This window comes from Leptonychotes weddellii, chromosome 15 (assembly GCF_054177405.1).
Source record: "Leptonychotes weddellii isolate Sample4059 chromosome 15, ASM5417740v2, whole genome shotgun sequence".
Taxonomy (NCBI): Eukaryota; Metazoa; Chordata; class Mammalia; order Carnivora; family Phocidae; genus Leptonychotes; species Leptonychotes weddellii.
This window is the reverse complement of record NC_138383.1, coordinates 30,624,362-30,641,807: the sequence shown is the minus strand read 5'-3', so window position 1 is coordinate 30,641,807 and position 17,446 is coordinate 30,624,362. Positions and strand designations below refer to the sequence as shown.

At 36.7% G+C, this 17,446-nt stretch overlaps 1 protein-coding gene across 1 annotated transcript in view; it reads right to left on the bottom strand.

Annotated features, from left to right (window-relative positions):
* Positions 1 to 17,446, bottom strand: part of USP32 (ubiquitin specific peptidase 32) — a 155,559-nt gene that overhangs the window by 93,435 nt on the left and 44,678 nt on the right. The window contains exon 2 of the mRNA XM_081805977.1: positions 10,876 to 11,003. Coding sequence (XP_081662103.1) covers positions 10,876 to 11,003 — 128 coding nt within the window. The remainder of the gene's footprint in view (positions 1 to 10,875; positions 11,004 to 17,446) is intronic.

Here is a 17,446-nt window from a genome sequence, read left to right as displayed (position 1 = left end):
GTTAGCCTGGTGGTGGGTATTGAGGAGGACACATTCTTCATGGAGCACTGGGTGTTATGCACAAACAATGAATCATGGAACACTTCATCTAAAACTAATGATGTAATGTATGGGGATTAACATAAGAATAAAAAAAAAAAGAATCAGGTGTTAAATTTGTTAAAGGGAAAAAAATAAATATTATTTTCAGAAAAAAGGTAAAACATGCCATTTGCTCTACATTCTTAAATATATTTTATTATATTTACTCTATAATCTCTATTTTTTTCACATAAGAACTGTCCTAGAGCTTCATAAGCCTGTGTCAGGTATCTATCCCACAGAACCGTTGACTATTAGATGCTAAGCATAAACCCACATCATAAAATATTTATGTAACACCAGAGTCCGAAAGTAAGTTACTAATACTTTTTAAATTTAGAGAACAGAATACTCCATATTACTTCTCTCCATTCTTCAAGCCCCAAAGCAAAGGAGCCTTGCCTAAACAAAATAACCCAGGATATCTCTGTATATTACCTATTTATATCTGACAGATTGTCTGACCAATAACTAATCCTAGGATTAACTGGACAAACCGGATTACTAGCTCTGTTTGTCTTAGGTAACTTCCTGCTGCCACCACACCAAAGAGCAAGTTCTGAGATTCAGTCTCTACCGCTTTTCTCATCTCTAAAAAACCTTGTCTATTTAAGTCTATTCAAATACACAACTACGTGTCATGCTCAGAGCATAAACTATAGTGTCACTAGACATCAGTGAGGTAAATTATTAGTATACCCTCTCAATTAGCTTGGCAGTGGTTTAAAATAATTAAATAATTTCTCTGAAGTTCTGGGTTTTAACTCCCCTTCCACTTACTAGCTTCCTTTAAAGCAAATATTTGTCCCTGGTCTATTCCCATCCCAATGAAGAAGCTGAAGTCTCCTTAGATCCAGAGGTGCTCTGAAGAAGCTTCAGGTTCAACTACAAGGTTTCAAATCAAAACTGCTCTCCTTGGAGTCAGTGTCTCTGAATTCTGTCTATGGAGATTTCCTGGCTTTTTTCCTTGGTATTTTCATACCTTAATGCATGATACTAAGATTGGATCCTTGTCCTCACAACTGGCTCCCAGTCCTACTTTATTATCCATACTTTTCTTGGAAACTGATTATCCTGGATCTTCTATTCCTAACGATCTCATTCTGGAATCTCCTTGCTTTAACTTCCATTTTCTACAAGTTTAATTTAATCTGTAACTTCAAATCAAGAGGGAAAAGGCAGAGTTCCAAATTTATCACTGAGAATTCCTCCCTTTCACTGCCCCAACTTTCCCAGCCTAACCTAGCCCACAACCTTTCCCACTCCATTCCAGGCCAATTTCAAAGACCACTAAAACATCATAAATTTAACTGCATTTCTAACTTTTCTAATTCCAATCAAGCTGCTCATACACCTAATTCCTACAACAATTCTGATCAAAGGTTTGGAGGTTCTTTTGCCTCAGAACTTAAGTGACTAGGGGACGCCTGGGTGGCTGTCAGTTAAGCGGCTGCCTTCGGCTCAGGTCATGATCTCAGGGTCCTGGGATCGAGTCCGCATCGGGCTCCCTGCTCAGGGGGGAGCCTGCTTCTCCCTCTCCCTCTGCTTGTGCTCTGTCAAATAAATAAAATATTAAAAAAAAAAAAAAAAAGAACTTAAGTGACTAGGAAAGGACCTTGAAGTAAATTAATAAAGTTAGAACTAAAACCCAAATACCCTAACAAAGACTGAAAAAGAAATGATACACCTTGTCAATAGTCAATTTTTATATAATAGGCTCACTTTTCCAGGTAGTGTAAGTATTCTTCCTGAAAAACACAAAAAGTACATCTAATTAAATGTTTTTACAAAGTTTTTGAGGGATAATTGAAGTACAATAATAAACTGCAAATATTTTTATTAGTCCCATTTTTAAACTGCACATATTTAAAGTATACAAATGATCAGTTTTGTGATGCCATGTCATACCACTGAAACTATCACCACAATCAAGAAAACAACATTTTTATCACCTCAAAAGTGTCCTCATGGCCCTCTGTAATCTCTCTCTCCCTCTTCTTCCCCGTGCACCACCAGCACCCAGTAAGTTTCCTTTCAGAATAGAGAACTTTACAACTTCTAGAATTTTATTATTCTATTTTTACTTGGATTCCTTCACTTAGCACAGTGATTTTGAGATTTGTTCATGTTTTTGCATGTATCAATAGAACTTCCTCTTTTTTTTGATCTTCCTTTTTATTGCAGTCATCAAGTACGATTTTTCAAAGTAGTTAAATCTTCATTGTGAATACATCTTAGTATATTTAAAATGAATAGAACATATTTTTAATATGCTTCTATTTTATTTTATTTATTTATTTTTTAAAGATTTTATTTATTTATGGACAGAGACAGAGATAGCGAGAACAGGAACACAAGCAGCGGGAGTGGGAGAGGGAGAGCAGGCTTCCCGCCGAGGAGGGAGCCCGATGTGGGACTCAATCCCAGGACCCTGGGATCATGACCTGAGCCAAACGCAGACGCTTAACGACTGAGCCACCAAGGCACCCAGAGCCACTTTAGGCTCTAATATGCTTCTATTTTAAAAGGAAGAACGTCATAGACTGCCCGATGAAGAAATATATTTTAGTAGTATATCACCTCTGGAAAAAAAAAAGAATTAAAAACTTCAATTATCTAACTTTAACAGCTATAAATACAGGACAAGATTTCTTTAAAACTTATTCCCATGCATGGGACGCCTGGGTGACTCAATCGGTTAGGCATCTGCCTTCAGCTTGGATCAGGATCCCAGAGTCCTGGGATCAAGCCCCACATCGGGTTCCCTGCTCAGTGGGGAGCCTACTTCTCCCTCTCATCCCCGCTTGTGCCCTCTCCCTATCTCTGTCTTCTCTCTCTCTCTTTCAAATAAATAAATAAATAAATAAAAATCTTTTTTAAAAAGTACATTAAGAAAGGATTCTCACATTTATCACTTAATGACAAAAATAAAGAAATATAGAAGTCTAACTGTATTTTACAACTCTTTTCCCTACATTTTAATCTAAATACTGAATGCAACATGTCACACTAGTCAAAGATGATAGTCTTAGAAGATAATAACTACCATATGCAAGGCAAACAAAATGGTTCCATTTCTGCAACAATTTTATTAGGTAGCTCCTCAATAAAATAAAGCTATATTTATTCCATCTATGGGCATGGGGAGAAAGGGGAAAAAGATAAGAATTCAGATGTCTCCCTCTATATTCACCCAAGTTTAGCAAATATTCGTTGCTTTTCCCACCATTTAGAATTCTTTTTATATGAATGTTATGATTTCTATAGTCAAACAGCTAAATCTTATCAGCTGAATTTTGGCAGTTTTTAACATGGTTATAAATTAAATCAACCTTATTTTACCTTCTAATGCCAATTAAGGAACATGCTATTGGACAGATGTGTTTATCAAGACTGACTTGAACAGGATACTGATTATTTTCACCATCTACTACACTAGTCATATCAGTAGCTCAGTTAATAAATACACCAAGAATTCAAGTAAGTCATTATGCATAAGTTATTTTCTTTTTTTAAAAAAGATTTTATTTCTTTGACAGAGAGAGACACAGCGAGAGAGGGACCACAAGCAGGGGGAGTGGGAGAGGGAGAAGCAGGCTTCCCGCTGAGCAGGGAGCCTGATGCGGGGCTCGATCCCAGGACCCTGGGATCATGACCTGAGCCAAACGCAGACACTTAACGACTGAACCACCCAGGCACCCCATGCATAAGTTATTTTCTGTAAGAGTATTTTTTAGTTCCAATATAAATGAATAACTTCTTTGACATCTGCAATACCATTTACAACATTCATAATTTATATAATGTACTTGATATAACGTTTTATATAAGAAGTTCACTAGTTCCATTATGCTTAATGACATATCAGCTCTTCCACTATAAACTGCCTTTTTACAAATATTTATTTATTTGCGAGAGAGAGAGCGTGTGCACACACAGCTGAGGGGTAGAGTGAGAGGAAGAGAATCCTCAAGCAGACTCCCTGTTGCAGCCTCAATCCCAAGACCCTGAAATCATGACCTGAGCCAAAATCAAGAGTTGGACACTCTATAAACTCTAAAAACTCTGTTTTTCAATAGTTTATGAAGCCGTTTAAAAATCACCCTAGGGGGGCGCCTGAGTGGCTCAGTCGGTAAACGTCTGCCTTCAGCTCAGGTCATGATCCCAGGGTCCTGAGATCGAGCCCCGCATCGGGCTCCCTGCTTAGGAGGAAACCTGCTTCTCCCTCCCCCACACCCCCGCTTATGTTCCCTCTCTCGCTCTGTCTCTCTCTGTCAAATAAATAAATAAAATCCTTTTTTTTTTTTTTTAAGATTTTATTTATTTTTTTGGCAGATAGAGACACAGCGAGAGAGGGAACACAAGCAGGGGCAGAGGGAGAGGGAGAAGCAGGCTTCCCGCTGAGCGGGGAGCCCGATGCGGGGCTCGATCCTAGGACCCTGGGATCATGACCTAAGCTGAAAGCAGACGCTTAACGACTGAGCCACCCAGGCGCCCCTAAATAAATGAAATCTTTAAAAAAATAAATAAAAAATAAATAAAAGTCACTCTAGGATAAAACTTTGCAGTTAAGAACCATAAAGACAATAATGCATGTTTTTTTTAAATCCATATGTAATTTTACAAGAAAGCGAAATAATCTGTTAATATTTTCATCTAATAGAATCCCTGGAATCTTTTCTGTCCAGTCTTATAAAAAGAAATACTGAAAAACCATGAAATTTAAGAACTAGTGTAAATATTACACTGTGAACAAAAAGTGATGCAGTTAAATCAAGTCTAGTGAACATTTTACAGATTCTAGTTACAGAGAAAGATTTTAAACCAGTATCCTGCCTAGTGTTCTCCTGTTAGCTAGAATGTCAAGATCAGGATTTACTGTAACAAATGTTACAGTTAGCTACCCTTCTCTGGTTTATATAAACACATTAGTTATTTTGGATATTACAAGAGTCAATGATCAGTAGCATCAAGTGCCAACAATCAATGACTAGAGTTGCCAAGAAAGTTGTTACCCACCATTCTAGTAAATCCAACATAAAGGAATATACTAAGTAATACAGATCAACTAACATCAAAACAAATACTAATCATAATTCTGTGGTCAGTCCCCCTAAACCTAGACTATCTAGTAAATACATGTCCCTAGTCAACAAGGGGCATCTAAATGCAATATGAGGGCGCCTGGGTGGCTCAGTTGGTTGAGCGACTGCCTTCGGCTCAGGTCATGGTCCCGGAGTCCTGGGATCGAGTCCCACATCGGGCTCCCAGCTCAGCGGGGAGCCTGCTTCTCCCTCTGACCCTCTCCCCTCTCATGCTTTTTCTCTCTCTCTCTCTCAAATAAAACAAAAAAAAATAAAAAATAAAAATAAAAAAATAAATGCAATATGAATACCTCAGCATAAATTTACTACCACTAATGGAAAAATATCCTACTAACCAACTGGTTTTACATGTTGATCACTATGTCTGAAAACACTTTAGGCTCTAAGATTGCTTTCACTTAACATGTGCATTTTCCTCTAATTTGGAAAAGGTTAAATGTTCAAAGACTGCAAAAGTTAGCAAAGCTAACTGACTTCACGAATATTGGTTTTCTGGTCATTCTTGTAATGGGATTTTGCAGAATAATATAATATCTTTTAAAAAGCATTAATAAATCAAATGCTCATTAACTTTATACTATATGCACAGTACTCTGGGGCATATTTTTTAAAAGTCATAAAGTCTGCCCATCAAGAATTGTAACTTAGTTGAGAGACAAGATTTAAATGAACAATTAGAGAACAAGCCATCACTTCATAAAATGTGCTACATAGTAGAGGTAGGCTTTAATACCTGTAAGGAACGGGAGAAAAACAATGTGGGCTAAAAGTGTTAGAGGCGGCTGTAAGGAGAAAAGTGGAAAGGTATTACTATACTAGCCAGTCATCCAGAATTGAAATCAATCCTGAGAAAGAGATTTAAGTTTTTGGTTAAAAGAAATAGTTAATGAGCAGCTACTACAAATTCACTTGCCTAGCAGATTTTGTAAATGGTGAAAACTACTTTTAATTGAATGTAAAAACAATAGGTATTGATTACAAATTAATACTACATGGAAATGTTTGGTTATTGGAATTTCTTTGGGGAGCGCCTGGGTGGCTCAGTTGTTGGGCGTCTGCCTTTGGCTCAGGTTATGATCCCAGAGTCCTGGGATGGAGCCCCACCATTGGGCTCCCTGCTAAGCAGGAAGCCTGCTGCTCCCTCTCCCCTGCTTGTGTTCCCCCTCTCACTGCCTCTCTCTCTGTCAAATAAATAAATAAAATCTTTTTTAAAAAAATTAAATAAATTTAAAAAAAATAGAATTTCTTTGGGAGGATAGGAGTTGGGGGATGGGTGACACCCAAAAGAAAATATAAGCACTGGATTATTAAGAGTTAGTTGCCTTGGTTCAGAAAAGGCCAATTTCAAGTATTACACATTTTCCATTTACTTACCACATACTCCATTTGACTTTGTTTTCTCAATCTCCTCAAATTCTATTCATTTACTATTCTACTCAAATAACACATGGTTACTATTATAAGCAAGACAGAACTGCATCAAAATATTAATTACACTAATCTATCCTAGAAACAATGAGACAAATGAAATCGATGCTTAAATTCCAAAAATTGTAAACTGTCATGAGTTTTTATTCTTCATCCCAAATGTCTTAGAATTTATCACAGTAAGTCTTCAGAGAAGGTAAAAAAAAAAATGAGAGTTCAGTTCAATCCTAAATAAATCTCTCTTTTGCTCTAAAAATATACAGCTACTCTCTTCTAGAAAATAATTTAGAAACTCACAATGCTTCCTTAATCAACATATTAAGGACTAAAGTTACTTTTTAACTTTTTAACTTTCATCCTTTTCTACTAAGATTCCAAAAATACCTCCCCTTACTTTTCAAAGATATATCATTACTTTTACTTTAAAGGAAAACACTGATTAACTAGGGAATGAAGTTCTCCCTCCATCCACAATTGGCAGCTTAAATGGTTCCTGTGGCTTTTCTTACAGAGATACTGACATTAAAATAATGCAGTTGTGCCTCAAAACATTAATTTCCGAATCTCACCAAGAGTAGGTGACCCTCTTCACCCAAATTTAAGGCTGAAGCTCTCCACAGGATTTTAAGAAAGGCCTCACAAGGGCCATCACTTTATTTATAAATCCAGTTATTTAACTTATTTCCCTGAAGCTATAAAATACAGACCTCCATTCTGAGTCTACCTACTCACTAAAACTAAATTCAAGCTTTAAATAAATAAATAAATAAATTCAAACTTCAACACTACCTGCATAGACCTTTAACTTCCATTTTATTTAAAATGTAGCATTTCTCCTTCAGCAAATGACTCTGTACTCTGCAAATAGGAATTATACTAATAAATTCTCTCCCTTTCCCAAATACACACAAAAGCTGATGAAATCTATCTATTGACCTGCCTATCTCAGAGAGATGGCTAAAATAAACCACAAGCTGATGTTGAAACTGCTCCAAAACTGAGCTTAAATGAGGTTCACTCATCCTTTTGAGATTATGGTATGAAAAACTATAAAGACTTCCTTTCCTGAGAAAATACCAGCAATTGATTAAAGATAAAAGTACTTATTAGCTCCTTATTATACTTCACAATTTACACATTACACTTACTAATCAATATCCACATGCTAATAGTACCCATCCTCACTTAAAATAAACCTACTTCAGTAAATAATAGGGCAAAAAAAGCTAGTATCATCACTAAAAGCATTTATAGAATTTACGTGTTTTAATACCATGCTAGATTTTACACACAAAACAGCATTAACTACAATGAAACTGAAACTTGAAACTATCACTGTGGACTTTACAATTTAACATTAAGATTGTTCTTGTAAAATAATTACTTTAATTATTCTAGCCAGTGATTAATCTTAACAGAGAGTCCAAAGGACAGAGGAAGATTCCTGAAGCAGTTTTGGGCGAAATGAAATTTATGAGATATTCACATAAAATTGATGTTGCAAGGAGTTCCACTTCCACCTTAGATGTAAAAGGTCTGAAAAAGTGTTACTTCTAACCTATAAACCAGAAAAAGCCAAATAAACTATCATATTACAACATTTCTTGAGCCTATCAGAGGCAATCAAGTAGCCTGACATCCCAGGAAGGACAGATTCCTCCAAAACACGGGATGCATGAACTGCCTCTCCAATAGCGGAACACAGCAAGAAGATGCAGCTGCTATGCACACGAGTAAGAAAAAAATCAACTAAAATTTTAACAAATCTATTTTCTGTTTCTATAGATTGGCTATTTTGACCATTTCATACAAATGGGATAAAAAAAAAATGGGTCTTTTGTGTTTAGCTTCTTTGACTTAGCATGTTTTGCAGGTTCTTCCATGCACATATCAGAAAACTTCATTCCTTTTTATTAACAAATAATATTCCATTGTGTGGATTCTACATTTTGTTCAGCCGATGGACATTTGACTTGCACAATGAAAACTAAAGAACATTAAAAAAATTAAAAATCTAAATGTAAAAACTTCCTAATTTCTTAAGTCAGAAGCCTTAAAATATTGTTAAAGTGGTAATAATCCCCACACCAATCTACAGATTCAATACAATCCTATCAAAATCCCAGATGCCTTTTTTGCATAAATTGACAAGATAATCCTAAAATTTATATGTGAATACAAGGGACCTAGAATAGACACAACAACTTGAAAAAGAAGATCAAAGTTAGAAGAATAACATGTTTTGGGGGCACCCTGGTGGCTCGGTCAGTTAAGCATGTGACTTTGGCTCAGGTCATGATCTCAGGGTCCTGGGATTGAGCCCCGCATCGGGCTCCCTGCTCAGCAGGGAGTCTGGCTTGTCCCTCTGCTCCTCTGCCTACTCATGCTCACGCTCTCGCTCTCTCTTTCTCTCAAATAAAAAAATAAAATCTTAAAAAAAAAGGAATAACATGTTTTGACTTCAAATTTTTTACAAAACCAGAGTAATCAAGACAATGTGATACTGATGCAAGGAGACACAGATTATCAATGGAACAGAACTGAGAATCCAAAAATAAAACTATGTTTATGGCCAACTGACTTTCAACAATTTTAACATCAGTGACAAGAAAATTCAATGGGGAAAGAACAGTCTTTTTGACAAATGGTTCTACAACAACTGGAGAACTACTTGCAAAAGAATGAAGTTGGACTCCTTATCCCACACACAAAATTAATACAAAATAGATGAAACCTAAATTTAAAAGCTAAAACTCTTAGAGGAAAGCAGAAGAGTAAATCTTTATGACCTTGGGTTAGGCAATGATTTCTTTTCCTTTTTTTTGGCAATGATTTCTTAGATACAATACCTAAAACACAATGATAAAAGGAAAAACAGGTAAATTGGACTTCACCAAAATTTTAAGTTTTGTGTTTCAAAGGGTACCACCAAAAGAAAGTAAAAAGAAAACTTACAGAATGGGAGGGTATATTTGCAAATATGTATCTTATAAGGCACTTGTATCTAGAATACATAGAGAACTCTTACAACTCAATGTACACATGTAAATCTTTATATATGGCCCAAAGAGACAAGTGAGATAGTCTGAATTAATTTATTCCCAGTACCATGAACTACATTGAGTCTGACAGTTTTGACTTTAAGAAAGGAGGTGAAGGGAGAGAAAGGCTGAAGACAGTATATATTTGAATTTGGAATATTTTAATTATTATGGACTCAGAGGACCCTTCCTCAACTGCCAACTTATAGTATCTCATAAATTTGCTAGTTATATACTAAAATAAAATAAATTCCAAAATTTTATATATAAGCATTTAAGATAAAAAGACTGAAAGAAATAGGAAGATGAACTCACAATGAAACAGAAAATCCAATAAATAGTATTAAGGAAAAAAGTTAACTCTGTCATAAATCCGAAACAATGGCAGAGGTACGTAATTTTACAAAAAAAAAAAACAAAAAACCACATTTAAGAAAATTAATGCAACATATACCCCCACAAAAAAAGATAAAAATTAAAAATGTAAACCGTATATTACATAAACCACAGGTTCAAAAGCACACAACCCATGTTAGAAACAGAAACGGTGACTAATTAAGAATGGTGAATTACAGTTCTTTGTAATATAATAAGCTTAAAATTCCTATAATTTTCAGTGTTTTATTAACATTTTCAGTGTTCTATTCTCATTTCACATTTGGAATGACATAATGCATATCTGTGTATGAAGCTATAAAATAGTTAACTTACTATTTTTAGAAAGGGTAGATTTGTATCAACTTAGGACATTTTATCTCTACCTAAAATTTTTAGTAGAAATTAAGTAAGTCTTTACAGGTTCCAATAAGCTAGTGTTTCATTTACTACATTTAATTTTATAGAATTAATTTAATTCGGTTTTGCTATATGGAAAGGTTTTCTTTAACACGAAATTTGTAAAACATACTCCCAACATAAAATGTATACATCAGAGTAATGAAGTTTATAAGAATAAGAAGTCAGTCATACAAATGGTCCCATGGTTACAGTCAGTGGCTATTAAAGCTCAGAAGAATAAAAGCAGCAAACTGCAGATCTGTGTTACTCCCATTTGGCCTCTAAAAACACAGCCATATTGACATCTAAAATAAGACCTATTTACTGACTCAGCAAGAAAAATAACTGTAGGGAAGATTACACATGTTAAGACCAGAAAGCTCCTCAAGAATTCAGGCTGGTGGATAACCATCTCAAAGGAAAACCTAGAATATAAAGATTACCTCAGCAACTTTGGGAGGCACTCCATCCCCAAGCACTTCCCTGATGAAGCAGTGCTGGCCCATATAGTATGAGAGCCCACAGGTCCTCTTAAAGGCATCTTTCAGTCGTTTCAGCTCTACATCCGTAACTGCAATTCAGAAATTGAAGAGGGTAAGAAACCAGAAGAGAAAAGAAGTCTCTCAAAATCTTCATTTTTTAAAAATAAGTGTTGGCAAGTATGTGGAGAAAGGGAACCCTTGTGCATTGTTGGTGGGAATGTAAATTGGTGCAGCCACAATGGGACATTTTGGAGGTTCCTCAAAAAATTAAAAACAGAAATACCATATGATTCAGCAATCTACTTCTGAGTATTTCCCCCCCACACACACACTTCTGGGTATTTATCCAAAGAAAACAAAAACACTAATTTCAAAAGACAGATGCACCCCTATGTTCACTGAAGCATTACGTACAATAGCCAAATTATGGAAGCAACCTAAGTGTCCATTAATAAATAAATGGGTATAGGGCACCTGGATGGCTCAGTTACATGGCTAACTCTTGATTTAGGCTCAGGTCATGATCTCGGGGTCCTGAGATCAAGCCCCGTGTCAGGCTCCATGCTCAGTGTGGAATCTGCTTGAGATTTTCTCTCTCCGTTTCTCCCCCCAGTCACGCTCGCTTGTGTGCGCTTTTGCTCGCTCTCTCAAAATAAATAAATAAAATCTTTAAAAAATAATGGATAAAGATAAGGTATATATATATACACATACATATATATGTGTGTGTGTGTGTGTGTATATATATATATATATATATATATATATATATAATACAGAATATTACTCAGACATGAAAAAGAACAAAATCTTGCCATTTGCAACAATTTGGATGGACCTAGAGGGTATTATTCTAAATGAAATAAGTCTGGGGGCGCCTGGGTGGCTCAGTTGGTTAAGCGACTGCCTTCGGCTCAGGTCATGATCCTGGAGTCCCGGGATCGAGTCCCACATCGGGCTCCCGGCTCAGCGGGGAGCCTGCTTCTCCCTCTGACCCTCTCCCCTCTCGTGCTCTCTGTCTCTCATTCTCTCTCTCAAATAAATAAATAAAATCTTTAAGAAAAAAAAAAAAAGAAATAAGTCTGACAGGGAAAGACAAATACTGTATGATTTCACATATATGTGGAATCTTAAAAACAAAACAAAACAGAAACAGACTCATAAATACAAAGAACAAACTGGTGGTTGACAGAGGAGAGACAGATGAGGGGATGGATAAAATAGGTAAAGGGGATAAAGAGTGCAAACTTTCCAGTTATAAAATAAATAAGTCACGGGGATGTAAAGAGCAGCATTGGGAATACAGTCAATAATATTGTATTAACCTTGTATGACAACCATTCATAATGTATATAAATCACTATGCTGTATACCTGAAACTAATATTACATTGTTTACCAACTATACTTCAACTTCCTTTGGGATAAAAATTATATTATTTATACTCCTTGAGCACTTATCTATCCATGTGGAGGTTAGTCTCCAAGCTTAGCTTAGATTTTGTCATCATTTACAAAGAAAGTAATCTATAAATTATTCTAACAACCTAGTATTTTTAGATACCCACTATCAAAAAAATTACTGAGTCATTACTTTATTTTAGGCATTTTGAAGACCTTTTTTCACCAATTAAAACAATATCTGCCTATAAGGATAAGAAAAATACTCTTTAATATTACGCAGTCAGTTCAAGGATCATAATGGAGGCACAGAAAAGGTAGGTACCTTTAGCCCATGCTGGAGGAAAGAGAAGACTCTGGACAGAGAGGATGATTACATAAAAACGTAAAGGCTAACTAAAGCAAAAGGGACAAGGGCATGCCAGGCAGAAATGACAGTCTGTTACAAAGTACAATGATGAATGGAGTGTATGGAATTGTATGTTACTAGAACAAAATAAACAAGGCAGGGAGTAGTAAATGATAAACCTAGGGTGGCAGTCATTTGACTAAGTCATAGAAATTTTGCTCTGTCATAATAAAGAAGGGATATAGTCAGACACAATTCAGATAGAAATTCCAGGCAGATAGGAAACAGAACCCAGTCAGATACAATTCAGATAGTTCATTCTACCAGTAGTGGAATATGAGAATAAGGAATATGGAATAAGAGAAGCAAAAAGTAGACTAATACAAGAAGAAAAGGAGAAGCTAAATCTGAGAAATGTCTAGAAGAAAAGTCAGTAGAACTTGAGAGCCTGACTGAGAAGCAATCTAGGATAATATTCAGGATACTAGTCAGGGAAACCTGAAGGATGGTATTATCATGTAGAAAGGGAATGTAAGAAAAAGATAAGTGAGGAAGAAAAGATGATAAACTTTGGTAAGGATATACTGTATATGAAAAACCTTGGGGAAATTCAGTGCGTTTTTACAATTATGAGTGTAAAGCTTAGGAGAGGTTTGAAGAGAATCATCAGCATATAGGTGGCAATTAAATCCATAAATAAGCACAGTGAATTAAGAGAAAACACTGTAAAAAACCAATGCTTACAGGATCTGCAGACAAAGAAAAAATACTCTAAGAATATTGATAACGAACAGTTAGAACAGGAAAAACAAGAAAGCATAGTCTCCAAAGGACAAGAAAAAGGGACTGGTCTACAGTCTTGCATAAGGTAGAAAGGACCAACAAGATAAGGCCTGAAGAGTCCCTGGCACATATATTATCATTCAATAAATGTTTATAGTAGGGAGAGAAACATGGCTTTGACATTTTGTAGGGCAATGATAAAACAATAAGAACTAATACTTGAATAAGTAGCTAGAGAAAAGTGTGAATACTACATGCTTAATTCATTAAAATTTGGAGTCATACTATTAACATCCTCAATATATTCATTTTTTTCCTTATAGAATACAAAAGTGAGGGGTGCTTGGGTGGCTCGGTCCGTTAGGCACCGGGCTCTTGATTTTAGCTTGGGTCATGATCTCGGGGTCAGGACATCAGGCCCCGTGTCAGGTGGAGGCTGCTTGAGATTCCCTCCCTCTCCTTCTGCCCCGCCTCCCCATGTGTGCACTCTCTCTCTTAAAAAAAAAAAAAAAAGGAATGCAAAAGTGAAAAACAGAACAAAGCTCATCTCATAACTACAGTAATGGAAAATAAATTACTTCAGCTCCTGGAATACATATTTCTTCAAGATGCCTAATTTTCATTAATAGCTTTACTAACAAATTAGAAGGCTGACAGTCTAGCAGAAGAGACAAGAAAATCAATCATTGGGATATAAAATGATAATCTCATACACTGTCGGTTACAGATCATTTGAAGGACTATTTGGTAGTATGTTTAAAAAATAGCAGTCTATTGACTAATAAACTTACTCATTTATAACATGAGAAAATATATGTAATAAGCTTTTTTTTTTTTTTTTAAAGATTTTATTTATTTGACAGAGAGATAGCAAGAGCAGGAATACAAGCAGGGGTAGTGGGAGAGGGAGAAGCAGGCTTCCCGCTGAGCAGAGAGCCCGATGCGGGGCTCGATCCCAGGACCCTGAGATCATGACCTGAGCTGAAGGCAGACGCTTAACAACTGAGCCACCCAGGCACCTCTGTAATAAGCTTTTTAAAGCATTTATAAGAAGCAAATGATGTCCATCAACACAGGACAGATTGAATAAGTTACTATATATAGTTGAAATAGAGTATCAGACACTAATACACTGCCCAGATCCACAATTACTGAAAATAAACAGCACTTTTATTTATTCAAAATAAACAGACTAACAATCAGCTCATATGTAGACAAGGAGTACATACATTAAAAGTGTTCTCTTCTAGGGGCGCCTGGGTGGCTCAGTCGTTAAGCGTCTGCCTTCGGCTCAGGTCATGATCCCAGGGTCCTGGGATCGAGCCCCACATCGGGCTCCCTGCTCATGGGAAGCCTGCTTCTCCCTCTCCCACTCCCCCTGCTTGTGTTCCTTCTCTCGCTGTCTCTCTCTGTCAAATAAATAAATAAAATCTTTAAAAAAAAAAAAAAAGTGTTCTCTTCTACAACTGAAACTTTGAAAACTTTAAAAATAAAAATTTAGGAGGACTGCAATCCCAGCTGGGCCACTCCTTATCCCTGGAGCCTTCTGTAAGATGGCAGTTCGAAGAGTATATATCTTACTGGGTGGTTGGGAGGTTCTGTTCACTAATGCAAAGTGCTCAGAACAGTGCCTGAGTTACAGAAAGCCATCTAAATGTTATTTATTGTGGCTGTCATCATTATATCTGTGAGATGAGAACAGCCTCCTATAACTGTTGTGAGAAAATCATGAAATAAAATGAAATTATACCATAATACTTCCCATGTTTCTAACAGCTTCACATACTTTTGTTTAAACTAAGGTGCCTAATGAATATAAACCATAAAATAGCTCAGGTTTAGTACATCCAGACATTCAATAAATGGTATCTACTTTAAAAATTAAATAACAAAAATAAAATAAAAATTTAGGCAGATGGAAAATAGACTAGAATCAAGCCTAGTAAAATTTTAAAGTAGGAAAACATAACATTAATGTAGTTATTTTAGTTTTAGAAAGAAAAAATAATTTCAGGTAAAAAATGTAAAAGTAAACACATTTTTAAAATTTATTTATTTGTCAGAGAGAGGGAGAGTACAAGCAGGGGGGAGCAAGAGGCAGAGGAAGCAGCAGGGTCCCCGCTAATTCCTGACACATGGCTTGATCCCAGCACCGTGGGATCATGACCCGAGCCGAAGGCAGATGTTTAACGGATTGAGCCACCCAAGCATCCCTGAACACATATTTTTAAAAATCTCTTCTCTTGGGGCAGCTGAGTGGTTCAATTAACTGTCTGACTCTTGATTTCAGCTCGGGTCATGATCTCAGGGTCTTAAGGGTCATGATCTCAGGGTCTTAAGAGCAAGCCCCACATGGGGCTCCATGCTCAGTGTGGAGTCGGCTTGGGATTCTCTCCTTCTCCCTCTGCCCCTCCCTCAGCTCACACTCGTGCTCTTTCTCTCAAATAAATAAATAAATAAAATCTTTAAAAAAAAGTCTCTTGGGGCGCCTGAGTGTCTCAGTCGTTAAGCATCTGCCTTCGGCTCAGGTCATGATCCCAGGGTCCTGGGATAGAGTCCCACATTGGGCTCCCTGCTCAGCAGGAAACTGCTTCTCCCTCTCCCACTGCCCCTGCTTGTGTTCCCTCTCTTGCTGCCTCTCTCTGTCAAATAAATAAATAAATAAAATCTTTAAAAAATAAGAAAAAAATCTCTTCTCTCTCTCTAGACATCACTAAAATTACAGCAAGAATTAAAAAGGATATAAACTCACAAGGACAAAGAGAAAACTGAGGATCTAAGAGTCAAATTTTTCTGGTGACCATCAAGTGTCTTGAGGGGTGGTGACTGACCTAAGCTGACCAAAGAATTAAAGCCTAAGCCCTAGCAGTTGAGAAATATGAACAAGAAGCAAACTAATTTACCTGTTTTACCCTATCCAGAGCACCCCAAAAAAGGCTCAGGAACTAATGGGACCAATTACCACCAAAGGCGCAGGTTGGGGGGGGGTATGGTAAAAGGTGGGGATAAAGAGAGACTGACTGGTTGAGAGTCTATATAAAAAGTAGTTAGACTCTCAGGTCTAATCTTGAAGCATGACGTAGTCAGGCACCAGCCACCACTTTTACACAAACCTTTTAGATGTAGATATATATTAAAAGACCAGAGATACATTCTCTGGAGAATCTGAGGTAGAAAGCCTCCATACATGGAAATACCAGGTTTATCTGAGAGCTGTAAGAATAATGAGGTATGAAAAAAGGTAAAGATCAAGTGAGCATTTGTATCCCTTGCCCTACTGAGACATATGTATCACGTAGGCAGAATAAACAGGATTCTTCCCTGAAGAAAATTAAATGATAGCAGAACAAACGCCACTGCTTCTGACATGGAGTGAGAAGAGACTCTCTATTCCCCCCTTAGAAATGGCTGGGTTCCCAACTAATTGAACAACAGGAAAATCCACAAGTCAACCAGTGACATACTCAAACACATAAGTCTTCCAATCAATCCTTTTAATGCACACTTTTAAAAATAAATGGGTAGTTCGGCAGTTCTTGTAAAGTTAAGCATATACTTACTTACCTATGACCCAGCAATTCTACTCCTTGCTCTTTACCCAAGAGAAATGAAAATACTGTACAGAAATATATATAGAAGTTGTATTAATAACAGCCAAAACACTAGAAACAACTCCTTTGTCCATCCACAGGTGAATAAATAAATGTGGTATATCCATACAATGGAATAGTATTCTGCAATAAAAATTAAGAAACTGATTCACGCAACTACATAAATGACTCTCAAAAATGATATTGAGCAGGGGCGCCTGGGTGGCTCAGTTGGTTAAGCGACTGCCTTCGGCTCAGGTCATGATCCTGGAGTCCCGGGATCGAGTCCCGCATCGGGCTCCCTGCTCGGCAGGGAGTCTGCTTCTCCCTCTGACTCTCCTCCCTCTCATGCTCTCTGTCTCTCATTCTCTCTCTCTCAAATAAATAAATAAAATCTTTAAAAAAAAAAA